This window comes from Hemitrygon akajei, chromosome 9, assembly GCF_048418815.1.
Source record: "Hemitrygon akajei chromosome 9, sHemAka1.3, whole genome shotgun sequence".
Lineage (NCBI taxonomy): Eukaryota > Metazoa > Chordata > Chondrichthyes > Myliobatiformes > Dasyatidae > Hemitrygon > Hemitrygon akajei.
This window is the reverse complement of record NC_133132.1, coordinates 100,115,966-100,136,834: the sequence shown is the minus strand read 5'-3', so window position 1 is coordinate 100,136,834 and position 20,869 is coordinate 100,115,966. Positions and strand designations below refer to the sequence as shown.

Here is a 20,869-nt window from a genome sequence, read left to right as displayed (position 1 = left end):
AGAATAATAACCATGATAGAATTAATGAAAGACTTCACCAACTCTGCATTCCATCAGAGTGCTAAAGACGATGGACTGCGCCAATACAAAAAAGAAAAACACTAATCATAAATAATAAATACCGAGAATCAGAGATGAGAAGTCCATGAAAGTGATCCCATAGATTGTGGAAACATTTCAGTGATGGGGCGAGGGATGTTGAGTGGAGTTATCCCCTTTGGTTCAAGAGCCTGAGGTTGAGGGTTAATAACTGTTCCTGAATATGATGCTGTGGGTCCTGAGCCCTCTGTACCACGCTCCTGATGGCAGCAGTGAGAAGAGAGCATGACCTGATTAGTGGGAGTCCCTGATGATGGACGCTGCTTTCCTGTGACAGCATTCCATGTAGGTGTGCTGGATGATGTGCACAGTTTACCCATGATGGACTGGGCCGTATCCACTACTTTTTGTATGAATTACCATGCATGGGCAGTGGTGTTTCCATATCAGGCTGAGATGCAGCCAGTCAATATACTCTCACCACACATCTATAGAAGTTTATCAAAATTTTAGATGTCATGTCAAATCTTTGCAAACTCCTAAGGAAGTAGAGGCGCTGCCATGCTTTCTTTGTAATTGCATTTGTGTGCTGGGCCCAGGACAGTTCTGAAATAATAGCACCATGGAATTTAAAGTTCCTGACTGTCTCCACCTCTGATCCTCTAATGAGGACTGGCTCATGGACCTCTACTTTCCTTCTCCTGAAGTTAATAATCAGCTCCTTGGTCTTGCTGATATTGAATAAGAGGTTGTTGTTTTGGTACCACTCAGCCAGATTTCAGTCTCCCTCTTATATGCTGATTCATCACCACCTTTGATTCAGTGGTACTAGTTAATCACATGACAATTTACAACAACCAAATAACCTACTACCCAGTATGTTTGTGGTCTGTGGGAGGAAACCAGACCATCTGGAGGAAATTCACAGAGTTAACAGAGATGATGTACAAATTCCTTATAGACAGCACCAGAATTGAATTCCAAACTCTGGAGCACTCTGAGCTAGAAAACCGACACGCTTGCTGCAACACCACCGTGGCACCCAATGTCTGTGGTTTTTCCTCTGCATGGTTTTTTCAGGCATTTTAAACGCATCTTTGCTGTACGTATGCATACTTTTCCCTCTGACCTTTGTTGGGTCTTGCTGTTCATTCAGATCATCTTTCAGTTCTGAAGAAGGGTCTGCACTTGAAATGCTGACTGAGTTGTTCTATATATAACCTCTGAGTGCTGGCAGCATTTTCTGTTTTTGTTTTAGTGCTCCATATTCTGAGTTTGGCTGGGAAACGATGTCAATTCAGTATGAGATTGTAGGATTTTCATGATATTTCCACCTGATTACATTTTTTATTCTGTTGACTCTTTTTACACTAAAATAAGAAATTGATCTGTGATTATATCATAATCAGTTGTTAAAAATGGTTATATTTAGCACAGTTATCTTCCAATCAGTTAAGCTTGGATGAAATTCAAGTTCAAGTAATAGAACCAAATGAAACAATATTCCTCCAGACCACGATGCATCTATAATTCATACATCACACATAGCACATAAAAACAAAATATTGACACAAATAAGTTAAGAAAATATAATTCAAAATGCATGTGAAGAGCACAGCCCAGGTAAATAGTAAAAAGTAGACAGCTCGCTGTCCCAGTGATGAGACTGCTGTGCTAGCAGGGTATTCATTAGTTGAAGACCGAGTTGTTGAGTTCTTGATTGCAAAAAGAGCTTGCCATGTCTCCCAGTTTAATTTGATACATAACAGAGTGGTTCTGTTCAAAATGCAAGGTTTTGGGATTATGTGGAATAGGATTCCAGAGCAAAGTTCCAAGTCACTGTCTTGCTCATGAGAATGACCTCTGTCTTTGGGAATGATTTGTGTAATCCAATTCTGAAAGAACAATCTTTGCCATTGAATGCAGATACAAAGCTGAAAGTAGCAGTTCAAAGTGTGACCATCCCCTCCAATTAAAAAGGTAAACAACATTTTAATATTGAACATAATGCACCATTCTCTACTGCATTGGAATATTGCCAGCAAAGACATAATCTGTATTGTAGTTTTAGAGTAACCCATACAGAATGCTAAACATAGAAACATAGAAAATAGGTGCAGGAGTAGGCCATTCAGCCCTTTGAGCCTGCACCGCCATTCAGTATGATCATGGCTGATCATTCAACTCAGAACCCTGTACCTGCTTTCTCTCCATACCCTCTGATCCCTTTAGCCACAAGGGCCATATCTAACTTCCTCTTAAATATAGCCAATGAACCGGCCTCAACTGTTTCCTGTGGCAGAGAATTCCACAGATTCACCACTCTCTGTGTGAAGAAGTTTTTCCTCATCTCGGTCCTAAAAGGCTTCCCCTTTATCCTTAAACTGTGATCCCTTGTTCTAGACTTCCCCAACATCGGAAACAGTCTTCCTGCATCTAGCCTGTCCAATCCCTTTAGAATTTTATACGTTTCAATAAGATCCCCCCTCAATCTTCTAAATTCAGTGAGTATAAGCCTAGTCGATCCAGTCTTTCTTCATATGAAAGTCCTGTCATCCCAGGAATCAATCTGGTGAACCTTCTCTGTACTCCTCTATGGCAAGAATGTCTTTCCTCAGATTAGGGGACCAAAACTGCACACAATATTCTAGGTGCGGTCTCACCAAGGCCTTGTACAACTGCAGTAGAACCTCCCTGCTCCTGTACTCAAATCCTTTTGCTATGAATGCCAACATACCATTTGCCTTTTTCACCGCCTGCTGTACCTGCATGCCCACCTTTAATGACTGGTGTACAATGACACCCAGATCTCGTTACATCTCCCCTTTTCCTAATCGGCCACCGTTCAGATAATAATCTGTTTTCCTGTTCTTACAACCAAAGTGGATAACCTCACATTTATCCACATTAAATTGCATCTGCCATGAATTTGCCCACTCACCTAACCTATCCAAGTCACCCTGCATCCTCTTAGCATCCTCCTCACAGCTAACACCGCCGCCCAGCTTCGTGTCATCCGCAAACTTGGAGATGCTGCATTTAATTCCCTCGTCTAAATCATTAATATATATTGTAAACAACTGGGGTCCCAGCACTGAGCCTTGCGGTACCCCACTAGTCACTGCCTGCCATTCTGAAAAGGTCCCATTTACTCACACTCTTTGCTTCCTGTCTGCCAACCAATTCTCTATCCACATCAATACCATACCCCCAATACCATGTGCTTTAAGTTTGCACACTAATCTCCTGTGTGGGACCTTGTCAAAAGCCTTTTGAAAATCTAAATATACCACATCCACTGGCTGTCCCTTATCCACTATTCCCTATTCCCTATAAAGGAATTCAGCAGGTCAGTCAACATCTATGGAGATGAATAAAAAGTCAATGCTTTATCAGGGTCTTGGTCTTTATTCCTGTGCACAGGTGCTGCCTGAGCTGCAGAGTTCCTCCAGCAATATGTTTGTGTTCTTCTGGATTTCCAGAATCTGCAGAATCTCTTGTGTTTATTTGTTGTAGTTTTGTTACTGGATATGATTTGTAGCCTTTAAAATATCATTGGATAAAAACTCTCTGTTTTAAGAAGTCAATCAAATTCCTCAGGTGAATTGCAGCATGTCAAAGCATTGTGGTTGTGCTGTGCGTAAAGAAATCATAAGCATGTTTTGTGGGGTTTATTTTGGCAAGATTGGTGCTCAGTTTCATTTTTAAGCAATTACTTTGAAGTATAAATTGCATATATCAAATGTCACTTTTGAAATGAGAGATGGACTTTTGTTATGACAGCGGTGGATCGGCAGGATACTTTGTTTCTGACAATCTGTGTTGTGCTAATCCTATTGCCACTGGTGTCATGCTTAGCTCTACCCCAGTAGAGTGCTGATGTGTTAAAGAGCTCTTAATCCTGGAATCCAAACGCTAACAGGTGTGTACCCAGCCTGTGTGTTTTTAAAAAAAATTGACCTCTCTGTTCAGAATGAATGATGCTGTGCCTAGAACCCAGCACGAGTCGTTGCCCTCCAGTGGGATTCAAACAGTAATAAAACAATGCCCAATTTGGTTAGAGTGACTATGTACAAGGGCAGGTTGTGGTACCCTAGCCATCTCTGGTAATGCCCAGATCCTACTGTTCTTCTCATTGCCTCCTTTTGAATGTGTCAGAAGCTGTTGTCTGACCTATGTAGCTTGACCTACTTGAATACCTACTACCGTAGAGAAATAAAACCAGAAGATATGGGAGCAGAATTGGGCCATTCAGCCCATTGAGTCTGCTCCGCCATTTCATCATGGATGATTTATTATCTCTCAACCCCATTCTCCTGCCTTTTCCCCATCACCTTCTAATCGAGAAACAATCAATCTTTGCTTTAAATATACCCAGTGACTTGGCCTCCACGCGCATCAGTAGCAATGAATTCCACAGATCTGCCACTCTCTGGCTAAAGAAATTGTTTCTCATCCCTGTTCTACAAGGAGATCCTTTTATTCTGAGGCTGTGCCCTCTGGTCACCACTCTATCTAGATTTTTCAATATTTAGCTGGTTTCAATGAGATTTCTGTCCCTCCCCCACCTCATTCGTCTAAACTCCAGCAAGTATGTTCCCAGAGCCATGAAGCACTTCCCATACGTTAACCCGTTCATTCCTGAGATCATTCTTATGAGCCTTTTCTGGATCCTCCCCAATGACGGCACATCATTATATTTGGCTGAAAACTGCTCATAGTCACTGTCCTCCATCTAAAGCCTCTATGCTGCCATAGAGAAACTTGAATTGAACGGAATTGACTTTATTACTTGCATCCTTCATATACATGACGAGTAAAAATCTTTACTTCTGCGATGCAGAGAGAGCAGTGCAGTTAGATGAGAAAGGGCAGGAGGTGATTAAAGTCAAATAAAAAGAATTAGCTTTATTTGTCACATGTGATTGGAACCTGCAGTGAAATGTGACGTTTGCGTCAGCAGCCAACACAGTCTGAGAGCAGCTGGCAAGTGTTGCCATGCTTCTGGTGCCAACATAGCTTGCCCACAACTTACTAACCGTAACTGTACGCCATTGGAATGTGAGAGGAAACCCATGCAATCATGGGGAGAACATCCTTGTGGACAGCAGTGGAAATTGAACCTGGGTTGCTGGCACTGTAAAGTGCCATCCTAACCACTAAGCTACCATGCCACTGTAGGATCCAGGCACTTTGATCTGCCAGTGCCCAGCAATGCCTGCACAGGGCACATTTCATTGCTGAGTGGCTGCACCACTCGGCCTAGCCCTCACAGGTAACTCACACTCAGCCAAATGATGATGAAAATTCTCTTTTTATGATTTCATTGCTGTGGAGCCCCAGCAAAAACTGAAGATTTAGTTAAAGTCGTGGCACAGCATTGAATGGGGAGTACTAGTGTTCGGGTCAGGTTTCCAGTGCTTTCAATGACGTACCTTTCTATATGTGATAATACCATACCCCTTTTAGCTTCACTGTGCACTCGGACACCAGTGTACTTTAACTCTTTGTATTCTTGAAGGCAGTCATTGTTTTTCAATCATTTCTACCAACCTGAAGAAGGCTGAACTAAGTAGGATGGTTGCTGCTTCCCGCCATTAGATGAAATTTCCATCTGATTAACTGATTTCCCCATTCAAAAGTAACTTCTCAAAAACCTCATCTCACTCCCACTAACCCCCAACTTCTCTACTAGGAGCATGCCCTTGCTTTGGATGCAAATCATGAGAGTTCATCCCAATACTTGACCAGTAAATTATTCAATATTTCTTTGTTTGCTTTTATTTTTTCATTATGAAAAAAAAGAAACGTGTTTTAGAGCACATTACAGGCTATCCCCAGGAAATGAATGGGTTCTATTTTTACAGAGCTCCACAAGTCATAAAATATTTCAAAATCACTCAATGCGGTAACCACAGCTCCACAGGAACATACTGAGAAGCACATAGGACTGTGCTAAGAAAAAGCAATTACCTGAAACTGCAAAGAGAAAGGGGAAGCTAGATCTGCCATTCATAAGAACAAAATTTAATGTTATTATAGGAGCTCATTCATATGTAAAGAGTGTCTATAAGTCAGATGTTTGTAACCTGTGAAACAGCCTGTATTAAGCTAGTGTAGTAATATACTTGTGATTTATCCGAAGTACAAACATCCACACACATTATGTTAATATTCCACCCTATCTAATCATTGGTAGTGTTTGAAAATGCTACATGATTTTTATCGTTTTGCATGTCTTGAGACACACTGATATTCTGCATGCATGATCTCATCTCTGGTGCAATTTCATTATAGCCCCGATGAAGAAGATTCATCTTCATCCAGTGATGAAGATGATGAAGACAGACGATTAAGTGATGAATTAATTGGCAAAATTGTCTGTGTAGAGTGTACGAATGGAGACAAAAGGAAGACATCCCGGTACCCAGCTCTGGTGAGCATTTTTTAAAACACTTAAACTTTTGAATGGTGAGAATTTACCCATTTTTGGTATTTAAATAGGCATTAGCTTGGTATTTTCCTCTAATTCCCAATCAGAAGGCAACTGAATTAGAACATGGTTGTGTCTGGATATCCCATTTTTTCCCTGATTTCAAAGTATTCGAAGTTGTCTTGCTTGTGCACTGATAGCAGCTGCTGCCTTGGCTGACAGCTGCTCTCTCATTTGTGCACTGCCCACTGGGAAGTGTGTTAGCACTGTTAAAGTGATTTCTTCATGGCCAGCTACCATGGAAACGAGAAAACAGGATTGATGGAGAGTGGGAAATGGAAAAAGATGGTGTTAAGGGGAGGGTCTCAGTAGAGGGGCCATTCCAAACAATGGATCAGTCCAGTTAGACCTTTTTATGATTGGACTGCTCCATAGCGATCTTTATCTATGTCAAAAATATACTTTATAGTGAATGCAATCAGTCCATGTCTGTCTTTATATTCATTATCCAATCGTATCAATGCATTCTCTTGCAACGCATCAGTGCCCCACATAGAAGGTAGAATACTACAGCGCAGTACAGGCCCTTCAGCCCGAGTTGTGCTGACATTTTAACCTATCAATCTGTTTCTCTCCTACATAGACTTCCATTTTTCTTTCATCCACGTGCCTGTCTAAGGCTCTTTCTCTATCTCATGTTCTTGATATTTATTGCTTACTGTACATATTTATTATTATTATTATTGTTGTTGTATTTGTACAATTTGTTGTCCTTTGCACGTTGGTTGTTTGTCCGTCCTGTTGGGGATGGGGGTGGTGGTCTTTCATTGGTTCTATTGTGTTTTTTGTATTTACTGTGAATGCCTGCAAGAAAATGAATCTCAGGGTTGTATATGGTGACATATATGTACTCTGATAATAAATTTACTTTGAAGTTTGAAGAGTCTCTTAAATCTCCCTAATGCAGGGGTTCCCAACCTGGGGTCCACAGACCCCTTGCTTAATGGTATTGGTACATGGCGTAGAAAAGGTTGGGAACTTCTCCCCTAATGTATCTGCCTCTACCACCACCCTGGGAAATGCATTCCATGCACTTACCACTCTGTATTTTTTTAAAAAATAATACACAATCTCTGACATCCCTTCTATACTTTCCTCCAATTGCCTTAAAATTATGCTGTCTCGCATCTACATCTTGGGGAAAAGGCACAGGCTCTCTCATCTTGTACATCTCTATCAAATCACCTCACAATCTACCCTCCAAAGAGCTCAACCTTTCCTCATAAAACATGCTCTCTAATTCAGGCAGTATCCTGGTAAGCCTCCTCTGCACCCTCTTTAAAACATTCACATCCTTCCTATAATAAGTACCAGAACTGCAGGTGTGTTCTAATCAGTGTTTAATAGTGTTGCTTTAAAACCAAGTATCTTAACCCTGTACTCTACCTTCAAATTCGACCTTTCAATGTGTATCGCTTCACACTTTTCCAGATTGACTTCTGTTTGCCACTTCTTAGCCTAGGCCTGCATTATCAATATTCTGTTATAACCAGCAAAGACCTTCTGTGCTGCCAGCCTCCTGCCCCATCCACTGTGCCACCGGCTTTAGTTTCCTTCTTACAACAAACACTCATGTTCAAAGCTCAAAGTAAATTTGTATATTGTTTGAGTGGCTGTTATACATGACCCAGCTATTCAGTATCCAGTGGCAGCAAGGCCCTTGGCTGTGGCTCTTCCCGACAGCCTTTGCGATCACTGCACCTTTATACATTTGTCTCTCACCTCGTACCTCCCTGCCCTGGAATATGCATTCACATAGGGACGTCTCCTGACACAGGGAGACGACAGAACTACCAAAGAGTGTCTTCCACCTAGTTGATGATCTTCTAGCAGCATATATCTCGGTGTGCATCCCTGCGGATCAGATCTTGACATAAACCAGCTATTTCAAAAATAAACTTAATTCACAGTAAAACAGTCTTTCTTTATATTTACAGTATTGTCAAGTCTATACAAGACTACAAGACATAGGAACAGAATTAGGCCATTCTGCTCCTTAGAGGCTGCTCTGCCATTTGACCACAGCTGATTTATTTTCGCTCTCAACCCCATTCTCCCCATTCATAGTGTTATCAAGTCTATAAATTCATAGGAGCTACACTGCAGCTCTTTGATGTTGCTTATTGTAATTTATATTTTGTATGTATTGCACTGTACTGCTGCCACAAACAAAAATCTCATGACTTATGTCAGTAATAATAAAGCTGATTCTGATTCTAAGCTGGTTCCTTTGATTCTTTATGCTGTTCACAAAGTGATAATACACAACAGCGAGTTAACATCTTTGGGATGTGAGAGGAAATATCCAAAGTCACAGAGAGAGCATGCAAACTCCATACAGGCAGCACTCAAGGTCAGGATCGAATCCCTTGAGCTGTAAGGCAGCAGCACTAACTGCTGCACCACTTGCCATCCTTTTTAAATAAGTAATTAAAATATTGAGGAAGCTTAAAATCTCAGATTAAAGCTCACTACATTTGTCTAACAGAAAAATCAGAATTGTAGTTAATCTTTTGAAATTAACCAAAGACACATGCCAGGGAGGAGTTCATTTAAGGATGTCAGTATGGAAACAATCCCCTTCAATGAGTTTATGTATGAGTTACTATCTTTAGTTCACATTCTAACATGTTGTTTTATTTTATTCTATGTACATCTTGATAAACAAAAATCATTTTTGTTTCTACAGGTTATTTCGCCAGACTGCAGTGATGAAGTCACAGTGAAAAAGGACAGCGTTTTAGTTCGCTCATTCAAGGATGGGAAATTGTAAGTCCTTTCATAGATCATGTTGTAAAAAACCATGCTTGACTCAGAGCTCTTGTAGCATGGATTTAATCCTGAAATCTAGTCCAACAGAAAACCCAGCATTGCATCTAATACACACGACACTTGCATTCTGTTGTTGGAAACCCCACTGCCAAAATGTGCTTAATCTCAACGGGGCTGAGCACTCCTTTCCTTGTCATCATATGCTTAAGGACATTAAAAAGGTAAGAAATAGAAGCAGAAGTAAGCGGTGGCTGAGCTTGAGTAAGATTAGTTAATATTTGCTGGTGTTTAGAAGAACAAGAATGATGATATCATTGAAGTATATAAAATGAGGAAAGGGAATAGAATTGTGGGTACTGATTGATCCTTGTTTTGGCGGAAAGTTCTAGAACGGGGGGGGGGGGATGATAATTTAAATATAAGGGCCCATTACTGAATTGTTTCAAAAATTCTGATTTTATTTAAGGGTGTAAAAGGTTATGGGGAGGAGGCAAGAGATTGGAGTTGAGAGGGATAATAAATCAGCCATGGTGGAATGGCAGAGCAGGCTCTGTGGGCCAAATGGCCTAATTCTGCTTCCATGTCGTATGGTCTTGATGTGGACTGATTTTTAAAGTAGATAATTTGTTATGCAGGCTGCCAGTCTTTATAATTGTCACAAATGGTTGTGGATGCTTAGCTGTTGAGGACTTACGCATCTGAGATTGATGGCTGTTTGGAATGAGGCAGTATGGGAAACGGGCAGGAAAGTAGACCTGGGTTACAGGACTGCCCAGGCATCCTTCAACTGCAGGAAAATACAAAAGCGATCTTGTATTCCGTATAATAGTAAAGCAAGATTCTTCTGTACTCTTAAGCATGTCTTATGAAGGTAGTTTGAGCGAGCTAATGCTTTTTGCTTTGGAGCGATGGCCAACTGACGGAGACTTTTTCCCAGGGCGGAAATGGCTAATAAAAGGGAGCAGAATTTTAAAGAAATTGGAGGGAAGTATAGGGGGGAAGGTAGAAGTAAGTTCTTTATATATAGGGTGGTGGGTTTGTGGAACACCTAGACAGGCATGGTAGTAGAGGCAGATATATTAGGGGAATCTAAGAGCATCTTTGGTAGAAACATGGATGATAGAAAACTGGAGTGTTAAAGAGGGAAGGATTAGGTTATAGATTAAAAGGTCAGCACAAAATCATGTCTCAAAAGGGCTCCGACACCTTATGCTTTCCAATCTGGTCTGGTGCCTTTATCGTTGTCCAGACATCCAGTTCAATCACTTTGATATGTTCTGGGGACTGATGATTTGCTACTTCGCTATAAAATGTATTTAATTTTCCCACCCTTCTAAGCAATGCAGCTGAGGGTCTTGCACTCATCTCTGTGGCACACAATAAATGACAGCAGTCAATCTGAAAAGACCCCTTTGTTTCTATTCCTTTGGCATTTCCTCTGTCTGTACACATAATTCCAAACCTATAATCCCATATCTTAGAACATTTGGATGGGTACCAAATCAATTGCCTTTTGAAAACTCTTAAATACTGGGCATGATAGTGCCTAACACAGACTTGCCACTCATAATGCCAAATATCTGGAGATCCTTTCACAGGAGGCAAAGCTGAGGCAGGGCTTTGCCTTTTTTCAAAGCTGCAGAGTTTTACTTTAATTGTTTTTAACCTATAAGGAGTTAAGAAAATAGTTTTTCTTAAAAAAAAACAATTTTAAAAAATTAAAAATTAAGTTAATCAAAGCATTTTCAAATCAGTAGAAATTTTAGAGAAAAGTAATTAAAACACATTTGTCCTGCCCATTCTCCAGGTTAAGAATCCCCATTAAGACGAGTGAGATATCCCATCCTGCTGGTGAAAGACTGGAGAGGCTTATTCTCTCATGAAATGCTGGGGAAATCCCAGTGCAATTGGCCTCCACTATTAATTCTATGTTGGGTTCAGCAATGAACTAGTGTGCAAATGTCATTCAGAAAGTCCCTAACTTACCAGCTAGTCTGTCTAAGCCCCGAACCTGCTTGGGAATGGATGAGTGCTGGAAGTTCCCTTAAGGACTACTGGTCACAGCCTGCGTGACATAGCCTTCCAAATGAGTTGATAGATAAGGAAACAAGTAATGATGTTACTGGTTTCTCTTTATGGCATTAAAGGTCTGATGGGCAGTAGCTTCTAATTGTTTTGTAGTCAGTAGAGTAACACTGCCACTGAAAGTGAAAACATCGATCTAACATTTCAGAATCTGTTTGGCATTATTTCTGTCTCTGCTCCTCTGTTCCCTGTTCATCATTCTCTGGGGTTCCCTGATACTGTCCTCTCATTGCCTTTGAACCCTCTTTAGCCTGCCATGTCAGCAAAATCCTTTAGCCTGCTGTATCAGCATGTTGACCTCTGGTGAAGATGGTGCAATGCTCCTTCTGTTGACATCTTCTGGATAGATCATGAAACCATATATTTCACTACTTTTATGTCTTTTACATTGAATGTGATTCTGGAACTGCTGGAGCCTGTGATTTGCAATTGGGAAATCATATTGGGCGTTCCAGTGCTCTGCAGTCTCCGAGAGGATACTGGGAAGCAGAGATGGCAAGTGCAGGCAGACTGTGGGACAGGGCGTGAGCTGATGTTCAGCGTTAAAGCTTCCATTGTTCTCCGATTAAAGCAACGAGGGAGATTGAAACATCGAGGTGAATGCAGAAGTTTGGAGATCGTTTTTGTGTTTTAGTGCTCTGCAGTCTCCGAGAAGATTCCAGGAGGCAGAGGCAGCGTTTACGAACTTCATGGCAAGGAGGCTGCAGGTCGGGGTGCAAGCTGTTGTTCAACTCCATTTCACCGATTAAAGCTTCCAATGCTCACCAATCAAAGTGATGAGGGAGATTGAAACATCGAGGTGAATGTGGAAGGTGAGCACCGGCCGCCTGCCTTTTGATCGCTGGGAATCGCTCTGCTACCTGAGAGGGGAGAGCCTGACGCTGGGCCCAGAGAATGGTACCCAGGTTTTCTGCATTTTTGGATATGGACTTCAATCTTATAGTTTTTTATATTCTGTGTTTTTTCGCCTAATCTTTCTCATTTTTTTTGTGTGAGGGATTTGGGGGTTGATGATTGTGCTGCTGTACTTTCTCTTTCTTGGTTTTGTAGCTACCTGGAGAGGAAGAATTTCACATTGAAAATAATAAATAAACCTTTAACACAAAGAGTTTTTGAAGCCTATTGTCTCACATGCAAACTTTTCCATTCTTAATTTGCAGAGGTTGTGTCGTCATGTTCCCTCACATAAACAAAGCAGTGAGCAGATGGGTTAAAACAGATTAAATAGTCTAGCCTTATTTGCTGCATATACATCAAAATATACAGTGAAATTTAATTTTGAACATCCTCAACACAAATGACAAGTTTAATTGTCATTCTACCATACGCATGTATACAGCTAAATGAAACAACATTCCTCTGGGGCCAAGGTGCAAAACTTGAACCAACAATACACAGCACATATGAAACATATAATTATGATAGCAGAAAAAACATAATTACAAAAAAGATGATGTAACCCAGTTCCCTGAGCATCATGGCCTATAGATTGATGGTGTATTGAAGTTATCTTTAAGCCATGTTTCTGCAAGAACAGCCCGCAGCAGTTGCTCATATTGCGTTGTGCAGCCACAGACGAATGCAAATGCCGCAAACAGAGCATGCCCACAACTTGCTAACCCTAACCTGTACGTCTTTGGATTGTGGAAGGAAACCGGAGCACCTGGAGAAAACCCATGTGGTCATGTGAATAACGTACAAACTCCTTACAGACAGTGGCAGGAATTGAACCCCGATCTTACAGTGTTACCTAACTGCTGCACTATTGTGCCGATGCCATTAAGAATGCACTTCCAAAGAATTATGTAAATTCACTGCATGGAGACAAATTCTTGGCCCATGGAAGTATTTATGTTGCACTCATGCCATTTCTTATCTTTGTTTCTGCTCTTTTGACCTTAATTCTCTGTCTTATTTGTTACCTAGAGTGGCTGTGCCCAGGAAGGATATCGCAGAATTTGACAGTGAGATGGCCTCAAAGTATGATGCAGCTATGAAGGAAGGTAATAAGAATGTTATGTTATCATGCCAAGCTAATAGGCAGAAAATGGGAAAGTTCATGTTCTGCTGCAGGAATGAGATTTGGTTAGTTTATTGGAATTGATTGGTTAAGCTTCCTTCACCTTCCAGCCTCTGCAGCATATTCTCATTGCATCATTCACCCTACCCCCTTCGTCTGGATCTCATCACCATTCCCTCTTTGCTTACTCCATCCCCCTCCCGAAAAACAGAACACAGTACAGGCCTTTCAGTCCACGATGTTGTGTCGAGCTTTCAACCTACTTCAACATCAATCTAAACCTTCCCTCTTACAAAGCTCTTCATTTTTCTTTCATCCATGTGCCTGTTTAAGATTAAATGCCCCTATGTATCTTCATGATCACCACCCCCAGCAGAGCGCTCCACACACTCACAACCTCTGACTCCATCCACCCACCCCCCCACCAATCACCTTAAAATTATTCTCCCTGGTATTAACTGTTCTGTCCCTGGGAAAATGTCTCTGGCTGTCCTCTCAATCTATTCCTCTTATCATCTTGTTCACCTTTATCAAGTCACCTCTCGTCCTCCTCCTCTCCAAAGATAAAAACCCTGGCTTGCTCAACCTTTCCTCATAAGGCATGCTCTCTAATCCAGGCAGCATCCTGGTAAATCTCCTCTGCACAAACATGTAATATTAAATGTATTTTCTGCACCCTTGTGCCAACGCATCCCAAAATCTAACCAACACCCGAGGATGTTACTTTACTGTAACTAATTTTTGCAAAAAAACGAATCAACTTTAAAAACATAGTCATGAGTATTTGAGTGTGGTTTTCAGCTTTGGACCAGGCTCTAGAATTCTTGAAGAGCGGAACCATTCCCCACAACTGGAAGACTGAGTTGAAGGAAGAGAGTTCAAGCAGTGATGAAGAGGAATGTGATGACGAAGAGGAGAGCAGTGAGGAGGAGGTGAGTAAATTGTTTCAGAAAGGGGACTAATCAAATAATGTCTTCTCTTCTCATTACTGCCATTGGGAAGGAGGTACAGAAGTCTCAATTCCCATATTACCAGGTTCAGGGGAAGTTGTTCCCCCTCAACCATCAGGCTCCTGAACCAGCATGAATAATATTGCTCACCTCATCTATGAATGAATTCCACAGCCTATGGACTCAATTTCAAGGACTCTACATGTCATGTTCTTAGTATTATTTATTTACTTATTTATTGTTTTTTTTTCTTATATTCGCACAGTTCATCTTTAGCATATTGGTTGTTTTTCAGTCTTTGTGAGTAGCTTTTCAATGACTCTGTTGTATTTCTTTGTTCTACTGTGAATGCCTGCAAGAAAATAAATTTCAAGGTAGTATATGTGATATATACCTACTTTGATAACAAATGTACTTAGAACTTTGAATAATTTTTGTTCTTAATTTTTTTTATTTGCAAGTGTTTTTCACAGATAACCTCTATTCAGCTTAATGTCCATTGCACTTCCCAGACTGGCGAAGCATTAGGTGATGAAATCTAAACTCTCAGTGCCTTTTACCTAATACTTAACATTTTAGGAATATCTTCTTCCTCTCTGCCATCAGACTTTTGAATGGTCCATGAACACTACCTCACCTTTTGCTCTCTGTTTGCATTACTTCTTTTCATATTTCTTGCTGTAATTGATGTAATGTTTTTGTGAATGGATGAAGAGCATAACTACATCAGCAGAGTGACGGTAGCTATACAAGTCAATGAGGAAGAAAAAATAAAAAGGCACAGGTCCTCACCAGCTCACGAACAGCTATTGGGCAAGAAGCCACATCGAAACTGGGGAGGACCTGTATCGCTAACATGGTTTAATGAAATGAGTATAAGAAAGCTCATGATGTCTGAATTTTTATGAATCTTTTGAGCAAAGTAGGCAGTTAGTTAATTGCTGCAAATTTGACCTTTGGTGCTGGATTACGCACACAAGCAGACCATGTTACTTTCAGAAGGCATTGCTTTCACTCTTGGTTTAATGTAAGGATGAGATTTCAGGGTATTTGCAGGCACATGATAAAATAGGCCAAAGTCAGCAAGGTTTCTTTAAGTGGAAGAGTTAGTGGATATTGTTTACTTGGATTTTCAGAAGGCCTTTAACAAGGTGCCACAAATGAGGCTGCTAAACAAGATAAGGTATATAAAATTATGAGGAATATGGATAGGGTAGATACAAGCAGGCTATTTCCACTGAGGTTGGATGAGACTAGAACTAGAAGTCGTAGTTCATTCTTTCTACTTCTAATATTCCTATATCCGTGCACTTGTAGTGCTACTGTGACACTGCACTTTCCTTTGGGATCTAATAAAGTATTTATCTATCTATCCTAAATACTCATGAGCCCAAAATAATCTATATCCTTTCATTGATGAAGAATTCAAATTATCAAAAAAAGCAAATTGTGTTTGTTATGCAGCATTATAAAAGGGGCAAACAATCATAGTTGTTCCTTCCAGTGGTTTTACTGGTGTTATGAACCCTGTAATTGGGTCACTTACCAGCAAAGATGGAGATGTCCGTTGAAGTCTGATGATACTATTTTTAACAGTATTTATTAGTAAAAATACACAAAAATAATATCAATGCAAATATACAGATAATATACGTTGTCAATACTAAATCTAAAAGTGCGGGTATAATAATAATAAGAAATAAGCTCTATCGTTGTCTAGGGGATAGTGTATTGTCCGATGGAAATATAAAGTTCACCCAGTTCATGCAGGCTGCAGCCGTTGGGGACCGCTGTATTGCAATGGTTGGAGAGAGAGAGAGATTTTGAGAAAAACTTGCCGACTTTCCTTTTATGATTTCGATCCGTCAGGAGTCTCGTTGTCGTGGCCTTTCACTTGTGGCCTCTCCTTTAGCTAAACCGTTCTTCCGTGATGAGCCCACCACCCTGGCAAGGGAGGACGCACACGAGCTCTCACCGGCCTTCGCTATAAAACGCTATCACGGGATTTCTAGCGTTTCTCCTGGTGCGTCTAAAGGGGTTGTTCCCCAGACCCCCTTTTATCCTTACGGGGTCTCAGATGTCAATCAGGTTGGGATGATGCAATCCCTCAACCAGACCACTCTGGTTGTCCCCTGAGGGGTTTCAATGAATAGTACAGTACTCAATACACAATTCCGTCTCCAAGAGACAATGGCCGTTATCAGTGGTTCCGTTCCGCTGAGGCCAGGACACATTCTAAACCTTGTGTATTCTGTGTGTCTCCCTCTCATTTCCTGGGTCCCAGACCCAAATTAATAGCGATTTTGCGATTCTCAAAAAGGAGGGGGTGACTTTGTACCCTTCGGCCCCTCAGAGTTGCTTCACATTCATAACACTGGTCTTGAGCTAGTTGCTAGCAGAATAAGCAAGTCTGCTTAGGCCATCAGCTGGCTGAAGCTTACTGACCAGAGGCGTGATGGGGAAAAAAAGGTTCTGTTGCCTTTATAACTTCCCTACAATTCCATTTTTTTCTCCACATCCCTTTTATTGTCTGTATGTGTCAAGTGCCCTGATGCAACTCTTGCCTTGAAATTTTTTGTTTAGATTTTGCTCTCAGCACTTTATATTTTTTAATCTAAAAATCAAATTTTTATATATTTTTCTCACTTTGTCCCCTGTGCATTGCCTACCATTTCCTGCCTCCACACCAAATATTTAGGAAGAGGTGGAGCCTTTTCCAGAGGAGCGGGAGAATTTCTTGCAACAACTGTACAAGTTCATGGAGGATCGAGGTGAGTGGACTTGTCTTGCCACTTTTTAAAAACTTTTTAAACCGTGATCTGTGATCATCTAGTAAAATGGTAATGATGCTGTCAGAACATCATTAAGATTGAAAGAGTGTAGGATGTTGCCAAGACTTGAAGACCGAAGTTATAAGGAAAGGTTGAATAGATTAAGACTGTATTCCCTGGAGCATAGGAGAATGAGGGGAGATTTGATAGAGGTATATAAAATTATGAGGAATATGGATAGGGTAGATACAAGCAGGCTATTTCCACTGAGGTTGGATGAGACTAGAACTAGAAGTCGTAGATTAGGAGTGAGAGATGAACTCTTTAAGGGGATCATGAGGGGGAAGTTCTTCACTCAGAGGGTCATGAGAGCGTGTGGAAGAAGCTGCCAGTGGAAGTGGTGGATGCAGGTTCAGTTTCAACATGTTGGAGAAATTTGGATAGGTCCATGGATGGGAGGGCTACAGCCCGGATGCAAATTGATGGGACTAGGCAGAATAATATTTCATTACAGACTGGATGGGTCAAAGAGTCTGTTACTGTGCTATGACCAATATCACCTACACGGGGTTTACTTTTAGTGAGACTATTTTAATGGTTATGGAGTTCTGGGGTTGTGGATTTGGTTATGACAAATCTGGGTGACGTTGAATACTTGTGATGTACCAACTCTTTTTACTGATCAGCCCCTTATTTTTTAAAGCAAGCTTCAGCCTATATCCAGTCTCCCATTAAGACCAAGCTAAAGTTTTAGTATGGTGTGATATTTTGGAATGAGAACTCTTGTCTATTTGCCTCTCAGAATCAAAATCAGGTTAATATCACTGTTGATATGTTGTGAAATTTGTTGTATGTCAGTGTTATCAAACCTGATTCTGATTCCAAGAGGCAAATAGACAAGAGTTCTGATTCCAAAGTTTTAGATAATAATGAAATTGCAATATTCGTATTAAAACTTTAGTTTGGCTTTACTGTGAGGCTTGATTGTGACAGGTTTTTGATTCATATAATTGTGAGATTCATGAGATGAGCTTGCTGTCAATATTCATTGATAGTTGTCAATGCCTATTGAAAACAGTATTTTGTAGTGTTCTACCTACCTTATTTACTCACAGGTACTCCAATCAACAAACGTCCTGTTCTTGGATACAGGGATTTGAATTTATTCAAGCTATACCGACTTGTCCATGAACTGGGAGGATTTGATAATGTGAGTATTTAGTATAGAAATAGAAAAATGTCTTTAAGAACTCATTAAAAGGAAAGCAAGCTATGAATATTTTAAAAATTAGCTTTATTTGTCACACGTTTATCGAAACATACAGTGAAACATACAGTCAACAACCAACACAGCCTGCATGTATGCTGAGGGCAGGCCACAAGTGTCACTGTTGCTTCTGGTGTCAACATAGCTTGCCCACAACTTACTAACCCTAAAGCATACCTCTTTGGAATCTGTGAGGAAACCAGAGCACCTGGAGGAAGTCTACACGGTCACGGGAAGAATATTCAAACTCCTTACAGGCAGTGGTGGGAATTGACCGCAGCTGGTGATCACTGGCACTGTAAAGCATTACAATAACTGCAACATGTACAACATGCTGGAGGAACGTCAGGCAGCATCAGAATCAGACTTTAATCGCCAAGTACCTATGCACATACAAGGAATTTACTTCCGGCAGATGTTGTCTCTCTGCTCATAACAATAATAATGATAAATATAAATGAAAATATAGATTATACATACAGGTAGTGCAATCCAAGTAATAGTTAGCCGACAGTTAACCGGCAGTTAACTGTTCAGCAAAGTGACCGCAGTAGGGAAAAAACTTCTCCAGTGCCTATTAGTCTTAGTCTGGAGGGATCTGAAGCGCCTATCAGACAGAAGCAGATCAATGTTTCCATGGATGCTGCCCAACCTGCTGAGTTCCTCCAGCGTGTCGTATGTGTTGCTTTAACCACAGCATCTGCAGTGTACTTTGTGTTTACAATAACTGCTATGCTTTATGTTTAATAGAAAGTAATGTGCAGAATCCCTTAAGAGCAGAGATGAGGAGGAATTTCTTTAACCAGAGTGTGGTGAATCTATGGAATTAATTGCCACAGGCAGCCATGGAGGCCAGTCACTGGAGATTGATAGGTTACTTGATTTGTAAGGATGTCAGAGGTTATGGGGAGAAGGCAGGAGAATGGGGTTGAGAGGGATAATAAATCACCCATGTTGGAATGACAGAACAGACTCAGTGGGCCAAATGGCCTCATTCTGCTCCTATGCCCTTTGGTCTTATGATTTTATTTTCATTGGAAATCGATTTGAAATTGTTTGGTAAAGGAGACTGGCAGCAAAAAGGTTCCTACTTAATTTATGCCAGTGCAAACAAGTCATTCAACACTTACCTGTGTTGCCTAGCTTGGAGATACTCTGTTTCTGACTAACTGATGAGCTTTTTGGAAAAGCTTCATGTGTTTTAGTGTGATGTATTGCAGCTGTTCCAATTAGTAAACAGTGCTAGGTGCTTGAATTTTATTGGATCAGAGAACTTTCATTTCCTTTCAATCTACCTTTTTGTTAACTGAGATTGCAAGTTAGCAAAGTGCCTTACTTTCAGGGCATGTCTCAGTAGGTGTGTATAATACTTGCAAAAGGTTCAGTGGTTTGATATTTCCTTATGGAATTTCACAGTTGGCAAGTGTTATAAGTGTTTTAAATGTTACCGATGAGTGTATCATGCTAAGTGATACAAGGAAAAATGTGACTTGGAATTTTTACCACTAGTACCTCATTGCTATTATAATGAGATAAACTTATGAGAAATTGAATAAGTACATAGATGGGAGGGGTATGGAGGGCTATGGTCCAAGTGCAGGTCTATGGGACTAGGCAGAATAATAGTTTGACGCAGACTGACTGGTTTCTGTGCTATAGTACTTTGTGTCTATAAAGTCAATTTTTGGGTATATTTATAAGATCAGGTTTATATCCATCATAGAATAATGAGAGAAGGCTAGTAATCCATACAGATGTTTTTAAAAATGCTTAGAATGGATTATTGGGCATTGTTGTTTGCTACTGTTTGTTAAATTGCCCGATTACTTTGTCATTTCCAAATAGTATGCTCTCGTCAGCCACCCACTTTTTATTGTTACGTACCCCGTAACTGGGTCACTTACCAGTAAAGATAGAGAGGTCCGTTGAAGTCTGATGGTACTATTTTTAACAGTATTTATTGATAAAAATACACAAAAATAATATCAATGCAACCATACAGATAATATACGTCGTCAATACTAAATCTAAAAGCGCGGGTACAATAATAATCAATAAGAAATAACTCTATCGTTGTCTAGGGGATAATGTATTGTCCGATGGAAATATAAAAGTCACTCAAGTTCATTCAAGCTGCAGCTTTTTGTTGGAGAGAGAGAGAGACGGATTAAAACTTGCCCATTCCTTTTATGATGTCAATCCTTCGAGAGTCGTTGGGGGCTGATTTCTCCTTTGTTGTTAGCTAAAGCCGTTCTTCTGTGGCAAGGCCCACCAATTCCGAGGCAAATGGAAAAGGACGCACATGGCTTTCCACCGGCTTTCGCTATTACGCTGTTACAGGATTTCTAGCGTTTCTTCTGGTGCGTCTGAGGGGCTGTTCCCACAGACCCTCTTTTATCCCCACTCACGGGGTCTCAGATGTCAATCAGGGTGGAATGATGCCATCCCCCCCCAACCAGCCCACGTTGCCCG

At 40.7% G+C, this 20,869-nt stretch overlaps 1 protein-coding gene across 4 annotated transcripts in view; it reads left to right on the top strand.

Annotated features, from left to right (window-relative positions):
- The window catches only part of arid4b (AT-rich interaction domain 4B), a 145,673-nt gene that overhangs the window by 59,556 nt on the left and 65,248 nt on the right, over positions 1-20,869 (top strand). For 2 of the 4 annotated variants that reach the window (XM_073056630.1, XM_073056631.1), the window contains exons 8-14: positions 1,966-2,019; positions 6,337-6,475; positions 9,222-9,301; positions 13,316-13,392; positions 14,211-14,341; positions 17,058-17,130; positions 18,246-18,340. In XM_073056630.1, the coding sequence (XP_072912731.1) occupies positions 1,966-2,019; positions 6,337-6,475; positions 9,222-9,301; positions 13,316-13,392; positions 14,211-14,341; positions 17,058-17,130; positions 18,246-18,340 (649 nt within the window). Of the gene's footprint in view, positions 1-1,965; positions 2,020-6,336; positions 6,476-9,221; positions 9,302-12,088; positions 12,202-13,315; positions 13,393-14,210; positions 14,342-17,057; positions 17,131-18,245; positions 18,341-20,869 lie in introns of those variants that run through there. The other 2 variants (XM_073056633.1, XM_073056634.1) reach the window with 2 other exon arrangements.